General features: G+C 42.7%; 1 protein-coding gene across 1 annotated transcript in view; it reads right to left on the reverse strand.

Annotated features, from left to right (window-relative positions):
- Positions 1–900: 900 nt before the first annotated feature.
- Positions 901–12,391, reverse strand: part of LOC311137749 (protein VAC14 homolog) — a 40,784-nt gene continuing 29,293 nt past the window's right edge. The window contains exons 11-19 of the mRNA XM_084172326.1: positions 4,694–4,838; positions 4,537–4,602; positions 4,069–4,216; positions 3,856–3,988; positions 3,530–3,704; positions 3,193–3,311; positions 2,997–3,076; positions 2,182–2,332; positions 901–2,014 (exon numbers count right to left, since the gene is read on the reverse strand). Coding sequence (XP_084028452.1) covers positions 1,840–2,014; positions 2,182–2,332; positions 2,997–3,076; positions 3,193–3,311; positions 3,530–3,704; positions 3,856–3,988; positions 4,069–4,216; positions 4,537–4,602; positions 4,694–4,838 — 1,192 coding nt within the window. The 3' untranslated portion in view covers positions 901–1,839. The remainder of the gene's footprint in view (positions 2,015–2,181; positions 2,333–2,996; positions 3,077–3,192; positions 3,312–3,529; positions 3,705–3,855; positions 3,989–4,068; positions 4,217–4,536; positions 4,603–4,693; positions 4,839–12,391) is intronic.

Below are 12,391 nucleotides of genomic sequence, written 5' to 3' on the forward strand. Positions count from 1 at the left end.
CTGAAGAAATCCACAGGGATTGATGACAGAAATAACACTGCAATTACCTTCTGTGCACATCAACTGGCAAATTCACTGTTGATTTGTAATACACAATGTGGATATCACAACCTTTTTAGTCAAAGTTACGAGTTGCCTTGCTCTATTGTCCATACCAGCGAGAATCAACTGCTAGAACCTTTTTAGCACCATTAAAAAGTGCGCGTTAGGTAAGGATATTGTCAATATTTTCACCCATGTAAGAGGAAACCAGAGTTTTAGTTAGTCACTCAGTGAGTTGTAGCTGTGAGAAGCAGGAGTGGTAATTAGACTTGTCACGGTGGACGGCATTGGTGATGTGATAATGTCACACGGAGCCGGAGCAGTTGCCAACATTGAATAAAGGGTGTGTTCAAAAGAATTACAGATCAAAGAAACACTATTGGAGTGTCTCACGGGAGACACGTTTACGTCAAAGACTAATTACACAAGTTGGATCGCTCTTTGCGTGTTACAATAGGTCTGAGCAGCATCACCGAAGCGCATCAGCTGTAAACAAACTGAAACACTGCATATTCATGGTAACTGACATGTACCATGCCTTCATCCTTGTCCAAAATGAGCCCACACCTGCTTGATGCTGCCCCACTGTTGTTACTGCCCAACTGCTAGCTACTGTATGACAAAACATTACTCCGCTAGCTACATCTGCTGAGAGTGAGGATCACCTTGCTCAATATAAAGTACTAACAACTTGTGGCATGAAATCTTAAATAGGCTTTCTGAAATTAATTGTTCTTGTGAAACCAACACCTGACCCACAGATAAATCACCAGCCATAAAAGCATGACTGATGTCACCTGCTGTTTACATACGCATGCATAGTAGACTATACGAGCTGATGAAAAGTAAGAAGTCAAATCATTATACATGGTCCACTTTATTTTATACGTTTCACTTGATAACAAGAGGTGAGTTGGTCTACAGAAGGCCTGCTCAGGAAGCAGGTATGGTAGAAATAAGAAAAGAACAGAAATGATAAGAGTTCAAAAGAGAAAAGGGGTGCACAGCAGTCAGTGGGGGGGAAGAAACTGGCTGTAGAGAAGAGTATGAAATCAGTGAAATGAGAAGGGAAGGGTGGAGGAGAGTTCTGGGGCCAAGAGAGAGATATGTAACACTGTTCAACAAGCATGACTTGAATTCAGGGGAGGGAGTGTCCAGTTGTTTAGATTTGAGGAACAAGAAGAGCCTAAAACTAGAGTCGGAGGAACATGTCCGTCGTACAGGTCTTTTGTGACAACTGTGGAATATGGGCCTGCCAAGTAACATCAAGCCTTTAAATAGTGAGAGAACTAAAAAACGAACATAACATGCAAGCGATTTGCCCTGCCCTAAATTCAAGCTTTGATTGTCCTCTAGTAACAATAAGGTCCTGTCACTTCTTCCAACTAGGGTTGGGTGGGCCTAAACAAATGTTCCACATGTCTGGAGAAAGTAGGGTTAAATATGAATGTATGGGCTGTGTGTGTGTGTGTGTGTGTGTGTGAGAGAGAGCGAGAGAGTTCATGTATGTATGCAACTCAACACTTCCAGTACCTGAACAAAAAAGCTAATAAAAATTAAATAAAAACACTGTTTAAAAAAGAAAATCACAATCGATGTCCTTTATGCTTACACTACGTTCAATGGCAAAAAAAAATATTAGCACAAGGGTTCTCCTAAACAAGAGATGAGCAGTCTTCATTCAGTTTGGTTCCTTTAAGTTACCGGTTGGGGTGTTTGCGTCTTCGTGCGTGGGCATGCGTGGGTGAAGGCTTTACACAGTGCCCTGCCTCAGGGGTCTAAGATGGTCCCACTGCGTCACAGCACCAGCTTCCGGTCTGGGTGGTCAGCGCGGCCCGAGCGCTGGTGGCGCACCTCCAGGTGTTTGCTCTGGACCCGGTCAAAGTGCTGCAGCAGGTCATTGTAGTCCATGTGGGCGTAGGCCGGACGCTTGGTGCCAACAGTCTTAGACTCAATGTACTTCGACTCATCCCTGCAACATGAAAACATGCTTCCAGATAAATTATAACAATACATATGCATGGGGCACATCCGATGAGAACAGTGTTGGGACGAATATTGTAATGGCCATGGGAATAGAATTCTGCACACTGTGGGCAGTGGGCACACCACAATAACACAATAATTAGTTCTACTCACACTGTCCTCATGAGCTCTGGGTTAGGCACACAGCGCAGGCGGTGGGAGAGCAGCTGGAAGGCCTGGCTCTGGGGCAGCAGCATCAGCAGGCCGTACAGGGCCTTGATCAGGTATGGGTTGTTCTCCACATCCAGCAGCTGGAGACGCAGGTCTAGAAAAACAAACAGTTGAGACAGGTTGGTTGGTTAGTGTGTGTGTGTGTTTGTAGTGCGGTGCGGTGCAGTGTGTGGCTGAATCCCAAATCAGTACCTTCCCCTCCCCCCTCCATTTGCACCTCTGCCATATGCACCAGTGTCCAAAAGCTGAGGGAGTGAAAATGATTGAGGGTGTAGGGGCTAATTAGACCTTCCGATACCCACTTCAGCCAAGCCAGCAAGGCTGCAGGCTCCAGGGCAAAGTGCTATCCCGACACACACTGCGATATGTTTGGCGTTTGTGCAATTTAATACAAAAATAATGGAGGCGTGTTACGTCTGATTGAGGCTTGACACATGTAACAACTGAAATACCACCCAAATTAAATGTTTAACTGTTACTGACGTTTATATCTTGTAAAACGACAGAGGGAATTTGTTAATTTGAATTTCATGCTTGTTTTATTATTGAAATGTGGAACATGAATTGCATCATTCAAGTCACAAGTGTGTCCCAAAGTTGAAGGGTTGATCCCCTCGCAACTCTCTGTAAGTCGCCCTCAAGAGTTCCATTAACAACACGTGAAAACAGAGGGCCATCCATGTGAGTTGGTAGGGGCGAGTGGGTGGTTTGGGATTCACTGTGTGTGTTCTGATCTAATATTGAGCTGTGAGACTCACAGGTAAAGATGGGGCTTTCGATCAACTGTACCAGCTTGTCGACTTCCATGAGGAAGTCTACAGTCACCTCCAAATCACCGCTAAATGGATAACATTAAGGAAATATAGTACGCCATAATATACCAATAAGCATACACTACGAGGAGCAACAATGCTGATATGCAAAATGTATATCAAAGACAACCAGAAAGGATACAACTTCTGGATGAGGTCGTAGGCATGGCGGTAGTTCTGGGTCAGGAAGCAGAGAGACACGGTGGCCACAGGGTTGTGACACCAGGAGCGGTACAGGCAGCAGAACAGGGCACAGCTCTCCTGCAGGGGGCACCAAACACACAGTTAACATGAGTACACACAGCTGGGAAAACTACCCTACCTCATTGGTCAACAGGGTTGGGTTCAATCCATTACCATTCTGTCCATTCAAGAAGTGAATTGAAATTCATGTCCTGTACATTTTTCAAATTGGAAATGACCCAACCATGGTGGTGGTCAGCCATACAGAGGAATGGCTCCCATTTCTCAGGCATTACCTGTGTGCGCAGGTCCTTGAGCTGGTTGCGCAGCTGAAAGAGCTCTGCGGAGGTGAGCAGGATGGTGTTGAGCGTCTGCACCATGGTGGATGCAAACTTCAGGTCCTCCTCCTTCAACAGGATGTCTGCCATGGAGTGGAATATGTTCTCTGCATGCAGGAGAAGACACAGCTGCCTGGAGGGAATGAGTGCAAGAAGAGTGAGAGGTGATGGTAACTCAAACTACAAACAATCCCAGAGGGGTGGAGTAGGTTGAAAAACAATTAATCCATGGTCTCCTGAGAAACTTGGAGTTTCAGCACATTTTGTTTCACATATGTCACTACCTGATGATGAAGGCTCCTCTGTTCTCCAGCAGCTTTCTCTCCAAACTGAAGCGCTTCAGCAGGTTGATCATGAACTTGTAGAAGTAGGAGTTCATGCTGGGGGTAGAGGGGGATGAGTCGCCTACTTTGGAACCTGGTGGGTGAGAATGAATGCTTAATGTATCATTTACTTTTATGCTTTATACTACTGTTCCAGAGCCATTTTCTACTCACCCACGACTGTCTGTGGGCCTGCCTTCGCCCCCTCAGGAACCTGAAGCTCCAGTTTGCTGTCAGAATTATCACAGGAGCCTGAGGAATCGGTCTGTCCAGCTGGGGATGACGCAATCTCAGCCAGAACCTCCAGGTCTTTAAGAATGACCTGAGTGATAGATGGGGGTGAGGTGGGGTTGGTTACTTATGTAAAAACATGTATTAAAAAGATAGTTCAGCCAAATTACATATTGGTTTCCTTACCATGTAAGCAGTCTACGGACAAGGTATGACAGCATCCATGCTTTGGTTTTGTTTACCTGGCCAATTGGATTTGCCACAAATGATCAAAAGTTAGCATTTGAAACAGTGGCCGAGCAAACAAAACCAAAGCATGGATTGCTGTTCAACCTTGTCCATAGACTACTTGGATTAAGTATACCTTTAACATTAGCGAGATTCTGAACTGTGGGTGCATGTAGTACTCACCTCATCAGACTCATCAGAGAGTGTCTTCAGCAACATGGGGAACAAACTGTCTGTGTGCCGGAACATCTACACGTCACAAAGGCACACAGATTAGTGTGCTGATAGTCATACTGTAAAACACTCCACAGAAAGGAGCAGCATTGGTAATACGACTCACTTTGCGAGGTGTCTTGATGTAGAGGTGGTACAACCACTTGAGCACGGCGATGCGGGTCATCATACCGGTGGAGGAGTCATGCAGGTGGCGGTCCAGCACCTGAACTATCCCATCAAGGTCAAGGGTCACCTGTGACCGGTCAGCACTGTTCAGGAGAGAGAATACAGATAAGAATGGAAGTACACAAGACATCAAAGTTATGATGGGAACACATACTCCAAAATATTTAACAGCTAACAGCAGATACTAAAATGCCACAGAGGAAGATCAAACACTGTAGAGGCCTTTGAGGCATGGTCGGGTATAACAGAAAACAGTAGACCCACACAAATGAGACACAGGTGTTGGACTGCACAACAGAGCTGGGCGATACAGCATGTCAGCATTGCTCTAGAGAACACGATGCACAAGCTTTCAGTTCAAACAGATCTACAGCACAGCTAGGCCAGCAGGAACTACGGGAAATCTGGAGAGTTTATCTACAGTGCATTCAGAAAGTATTCAGACCCCTTGATTTTTTCCACATTTTGCTACATTACAGCCTTATATTCTAAAATGGAATAAATAATTTCCCCCCCTCACAATACCCCATAATGACAAAGGACAAAAACGGGCTTTTATAAATGTTTGCACATTTATACAAATTTAAACACTAAAATAACATTTACAGAAGTATTCAGACCCTTTAGTCAATACTTTGTTGAAGCACCTTTGGAAGCGATTACAGCCTCAAGTCTTCTTGGGTATGACGCTACAAGCTTGGCACTGCTGTATTTGGGGAGTTTCTCCCATTCTTCTCTGCAGATCCTCTCAAGCTCTGTCAGGTTGGATAGGGAACGTCGCTGCACATCTATTTTCAGGTCTCTCCAGAGATGTTCGATCGGGTTCAAGTCCAGGCTCTGGCTGGGCCACTCCAGGACATTCAGAGACTTGTCCCGAAGCCACTCCTGTGTTGTCTTGGCTGTGTGCTTAGGTTCCTTGTCCTGTTGGAAGGTGAACCTTCGCCCCAGTCTGAGGTCCTGAGCAGGTTTATATCAAGGATCTCTCTGTACTTCTCCGTTCATCTTTCCCTTGATCCTGACTAGTCTCCCAGTCCCTGCCGCTGAAAAAACATCCCCACAGCATAATGCTGCCATCACCATGCTTCACCGTAGGGATGGTGCGAGATTTCCTCCAGATATAACGCTTGGCATTCAGGCCAAAGAGTTCAATCTTGGTTTCATTAGACCAGAGAATCTTGTTTCTCATGGTCTGAGAGTCATTTAGGTGCCTGTTGGCAAACTCCAAGCGGGCTGTCATGTGCCTTTTACTGAGGAGAGGCTTCCATCTGGCCACTCTACCATAAAGGCCTGATGGTGGAGTACTGCAGAGATGGTTGTCCTTCTGGAAGGTTCTCCCATCTCCACAGAGGAACTCTGGAGCTCTGTCAGAGTGACCATCGGGTTCTTGGTCACCTCCCTGACCAAGGCCCTTCTCCCTCGATTGCTCAGTTTGGCCAGACGGCCAGCTCTAGGAAGAGTCTTGGTGGTTCCAAACTTCTTCTAAGAATGATTGAGGCCACTGTGTTCTTGGGAACCTTCAATGCTGCAGAAATGTTTTGGTACCCTTCCCGAAATCTTTGCCTCGACACAATCCTGTCTCGGAGCTCTAGAGACAATTCCTTCGACCTCATGGCTTGGTTTTTGCTTTGACATGAACTGTCAACTGTGGGACCTTATATAGACAGGTGTGCTCCTTTCCAAATCATGTCCAATCAATTGAATTTACCACAAATGGACTCCAATCAAGTTGTAGAAACAGCTCAAGGATGATCAATGGAAACAGGATGCACCTGAGCTCAATTTCGAGTCTCATAGCAAAGGGTCTGAATACTCAGTGGTGTAAAGTACTTAAGTAAAGATACTTTAAAGTACTACCTTAAGTAGTTTTTTGGGGTAGCTGTACTTTACTATTTATATTTTTGACAACTTTTACTTCACTACATTCCTTTAAAAAAATATTGTAGTTTTTACTCCATACATTTTCCTTGAAACCCAAAAGTACTCATTACATTTTGAATGCTTAGCAGGACAGAAAAATTGCCCAATTCACACACTTATCAACTGAACATCCCTGGTCATCCCTACTGCCTCTGATCTGGCGGACTCACTAAACACACATGCTTTGTTTGTAAATTATGTCTAAGTGTTGGAGTGTGCCCTGGCTATACATACATATAAAAAAACAAGAAAATGGTGCTCTCTGTTTTGCTTAATATAAGGAATTTGAAATGATTTATACTTTTACTTTTGATACTTAAGTACATTTTAGCGATTACATTTACTTTTGACATTTAAGTATATTTTAAACCAAATACTTGTAGACTTTTACTCAAGTAGAATTTGACTGGGTGACTGACTTGAGTCATTTTCTATTAAGGTATCTTTACTTTTACTCAAGTATGACAGTTGGGTACTTTTTCGACCACTGAATACTTATGTAAATTAGGATTTTATTTTATTTTATATATAAATTAGCGAATGTCTAAAAACCTGCTTTCGCGTTGTCATTATGGGGTATTGTGTGTAGATTGATGAGTCCAAAAAATTATTTAAGCAATTTTAGAATAAGGCTGTAACGTAACAAAATGTGGAAAAAGGGAAGGGGTCTGAATACTTTCCGAACGCACTGTATGTGTGTCCGAACTAGCTCCATGTAAATGAATGAGCAAACATTTATCGTGACAGATCCTCCTCAGTTCCCAATGTTTATCTGAGCACAGCCAAACAGCTTCTAGCCTCTCTGCAGGTCTACTCGTTCATTCCACCCAACTTACGTCTGCAGCTTCCTCACTTTTCCCAAATCCCTCCCCCCCTTCCAACCCTGCTGCGCTGTAGCATTCTTCTCTCCTTCAAAAACAGAGGCACCCTTTTTCTCCATAGCTAAGCATTGGTGGTTCAGTGGTAGAATTCTCGCCTGCCACGCGGGAGGCCCGGGTTCGATTCCCGGCCAATGCATGCACAACTTTTTTGGCACTTCTATACTTAACAAAAATATCAACGCAACATGTACAGTGATGGTGCCATGTTTCATGCGCTGAAATAAAAGATCCCATAAATTGTTCCATACACACAAAAAGCTTATTTCTCTCAAATCTTGTGCACAAATTAGTTTATATCCCTGTTAGTGAGCATTTCTCTTTTGCTAAGATATTCCATCCACCTGTCAGGTGTGGCATATCAATGATCATTAAACAGGTGCACCTTGTGCTGGGGAAAATAAAAGGCCACTAACACAATGCCACAGATGTCTCAAGTTGAGGGAGCGTGCAATTGGCATGCTGACTGCAGGAATGTCCAACAGAGCTGTTGCCAGACAATTGAATGTTAATTTCTCTACCATTTTAGAGAATTTGGCAGTACGTCCAAAGAGCCTCACAACCGCAGACCACATGTAACCACGCCAGCCCAGAACCACATCCGGCTTCTTCACCTACGGTATCGTCTGAGACCAGCCACCCGGACAGCTGATGAAAGTGAGGAGTATTTGTCTGTAATAAAGCCCTTTTGTGGGGAAAAACTAATTCTGATTGGCTTGGCCTTGCTCCCTAGTGGGTGGGCCTATGCCCTCCCAGGCCCCACCCATGGCTGCGCCCCTGCCCAGTCATGTGAAATCCATAGATTAGGGCCTAACAAATTTATTTCAGTTGACTGATTTCCTTACATGAACGGTAACTCAGTAAATTAGTTGAAATTGTTGCATGTTGCGTTAATATTTTTGTTCAGTATACTATACTCACAAAAAAAGTCAAACTATCAGTGTTGTAGAAGTGACTTGCCAAAGTGGAAAAGAGGATACAATGTTTTCATGTGAGAATTTATTAAGTGTATTATGTCAAGGATTAGACAAATGACAATAGCTTTGAAGATTTTGCGAATACATGGCACCAGTCACGGGGCCAGACACAAGCATGACATTTCGTCTCCATGCAAAACAGTGACATCTGGTCTAATTAATAACAGGAAGGCTTCACTGTAAGTAATCCAATAGCTCAGACAAACAGGTAGGATTGTCAAACGTTTGCCTGCCGACAGTACTTCGCACCTCTAAACAGGGTCGGCAGTTCATCTCTTTTGTGTTGGAACAGCATGCATGTCCATGTGTGTTGCTTAGTTTATGATCTAGATTCCAACGTTAGCTAGCTAGCTGCACAAATGTTACTATTTTGTTGACAGCCCTTGTTGATACTAGACAGATGGCCACAGCTAGAAACCTACCTAGCAAGATGACAAAAAAACAATTGAATTCACTCTCCATAATTTCATACTGCCAGTGCCAGCCCATAGCCAAACATGTAGCTGGCTAGCTAACGTTAGCATATTCGCTAGCTAGCGCAACATGGCTATCTAGCTAGCCAAGGACACTACACTAACTCAGCAGCTAACACAGGTAGCTGTTTCATGGAAACTAATCCATTGTGATGTAATTATAATATCAATACTAGCTACAGTGGTTAGCTAGCTTAGAGGAAGTATTTAGTGTTGTGTGCACTTAGTCTGTGCACTTAGCTAACTACCATCCCTTATACTACATTGCATTTGAAGTTGACTGGCTCATGACATTTAAACGTGGATGTACGGAGAAAATTCCCAATTTTTTCCTTTTTGTCGTCTCTCCTGTTGCCTCCCCCACGTGGGTGTTCGTGCTCGGTGATTGGCTCAGAGTCAAGTTGTTGGCTACTGACGAGCATTGCGATTTTACAAGTAGAAACGACAGGTTCATCGCACAGATGGTACAGTTTTTGTTCTAGCAAGAGAAGGAACGGCCTCCCACTGTGATAAGAACCTATCGGCAGTGAGATTCTCGGTGTGTTTCATGCATAACAAGGGTTGCAAGGAGCAGTACGTCACTAAAGGTTGCACTCAGGGCTTTACTGTAATCTAAGCATTGTATGGAGTAGGACACCATATTTTAGAGGTTGAATGGAGTACACCACTAATCTAAGGGTCAATAATAATAAATACAGTCAGGTCCATAATTATTGGCACCCTTGATGAAGATGAGAAAAAAAGACAAATAAAAATGAGCTATATTGTATGCTCAAAATAATTGTGAAATTATATTTTATAATTACATAAATGCTCAGAGATTTGGTCAAACAAGTAATAATAATACAAAATCTCAAAAAGATCAGTCAAAATTATTGGCACCACGATTTTCAATACTCTAGCACCCTCTCCTTCTAAAATGTTTTATGAGATTGGAGAACACGTTGGGAGGGATCATAGACCATTCCTCCATACAGAATCTTTCCAGATCATTGGTATCCTTTGTCTGCTCTTATGGACTGCCCTCTTCAATTCAAACCACTGAGATGGTCATTGCAAAATGTTAATTTTGTGGTCAATTAACAATTTATTTGTGAATTTCGATTCGTGTTTGGGGTTATTGTCTTGCTGGAAGATCCACTTGTGGCCAAGTTTCAGCCTCCTGGCAGAGGCAACCAGGTGTTTGCCTAAAATGTCCTAGGTAAAGTTCATGATGTCGTTGACCTAAACAAGCCAGCCAGCTAACATTAACTAGCTAGCTAACAGTACGCTTTAACTTGCTATGAAAACGACTGACATGTTGCTAGCTAGACTCTGTTAGCCATATACATGGTTGCCCTTAGTTTGAAGATGTAATCCAGTGTTTTTATACAACAGCCTTCTGTCTGTTCTCTTTGACTCACTCCGCATATTTGCAATCAAACGCCAGAATTTTCTCCATCTCCTTAGCTATCATACTCTGCTTCCACCGGGCATTCCACTGATTTCAAAATTCGGTCCTCCAGAAAGTGGAGCATTTGCAACACTTTTGCAGGTTTTCGTGATATCTTTCAAAAAAGCTGTGTTAGAAAGGAATACCTACACATACTGAGCAGCTCATGTTATAGACAGAAGCATGCTACATGGCAGACCAATCCGAACTCATCTCTCGGCATGTCAAGCCCATCCATTATCTCATCCAATCATGGCTAGCAGGAAGGTTCCTGTCTTTTTCCGTGGCTAAACCAACTAGGCTCATAATTTAACAATTGTATTCGTATTTAGAGACGGCATACAAGTTTGTTATTAAGGAACATGAAAGTTCACGTTCCAGAAGGCATTTCTGCCAAAAAACACACTGATAAAAAAAATAAGTTTAAGTTCAAATGCCTCTCCTGTGAACTAGTGACGTGCGACATACGCCTAGTTTCCTGAAACAAGTCACATATGCTTCTGTTTTTCAACACCAAACACACCACTGGTGTGCATGGTCAGAAAGCTCATGTCATCTGACGTAATAATTTCCCACATTTTTTTGAGCATCCAATATAGCTCAGTATTTATATAATTTATTTTATACAGTATTTTTTTCTCATCTTTATCAAGGTTGCCAATAATTATGGACCTGACTGAATATGTGATGGGTTGTATGGGAAACATCCTAAGGGTTTTATAGAGTACATCCTAAGGGTTGTCTAAGTACTTGGAGAGTTGGAGGTGGACTGTGGTACTCTTCAGGCCAGGGCGGGGTGTCACCGTGGACACAGTGGAGCAGAACATGGGTCTTTGGAACTTCTTACGAGGTCTCATAGGGAAGAGAAGGCTAACTTGTGGTTAATCATATATGAATGCTAAATGCAGGCCCCCAAGTGGGGGCATACAGAGCAAAGGAAATCATTCCAGCCAGTTGCCATGGCCACCCATACATAAAATGTATGAATGCATGACTAAGTCACTTCAGATAAAAGCGTCTGCTAAATGGCATATATTACTATTATTAAGACCAATCTGGATTTATTTTCTAGGACATCTGCATTCATTCTGAACATGCTGCCAGTGAATATTGGGATGCCCACAGGGAAGGTATACATTTTTAAATACAAATACATATTTTGTTAAATAATCTCTCACCAGATTAACCATTTACAACTAATACAGCTGCGGAGGGCAGTCTGACAATCAAACAGCACTTTGAGAAACTAACAAATTGAAATATGAATTGATGAAACTGATCAAATGTCTAATTACCAGACGTGGGACCAAGTCACTATTATTCGAGTCACAAGCAAGTCTCAATGTCCGAGTCTCACGTCGAATTCCAAGTCGAACAGGCCGAGTCTCGAGTCAAGTGCAAGTCGCGCATTCTAAGAGCAAGTCAAGTCACAATTCATAAGAGGAATAAAATACAAAAATTAAGATAAATTATAGATAGATACATAGATGCACAGTACCAGTCAAAAGTTTGAACACGCCTACTCATTACAGGGTTTCTTATTTTTTTTACTGTTTTCTACATTTTAGAATAATAGTGATGACAACAAAACTATGAAATAACACATATGGAATCATGTTGTAACCAAATAAAGAGGTAAACATATCAAAATATATTTTATATTTGAGATCTTTCAAATAGCCACCCTTTGTCTTGATGACAGCTTTGCACACTCTTGGCATTCTGTAGAAAATTTTAAAAATAAAGAAAAACCCTTGAATGAGTAGGTGTCCAAACTTTTGACTGGTACTGCATTCGGAAGTTATTCAGACCCATAGATTTTTTTCCACATTTTGTTACGTTACAGCGTCATTTTAAAATTGATTAAATTACTTTTTTTCCCCCCTCAATCTACACACAATACCCCATAATGACAAAGCGAACAGGTATTCACAACCTTTGCTATGAGACTCGAAATGG

Source organism: Coregonus lavaretus (genome assembly GCF_964263955.1).
Source record: "Coregonus lavaretus genome assembly, chromosome: 11".
Classification (NCBI taxonomy): domain Eukaryota; kingdom Metazoa; phylum Chordata; class Actinopteri; order Salmoniformes; family Salmonidae; genus Coregonus; species Coregonus lavaretus.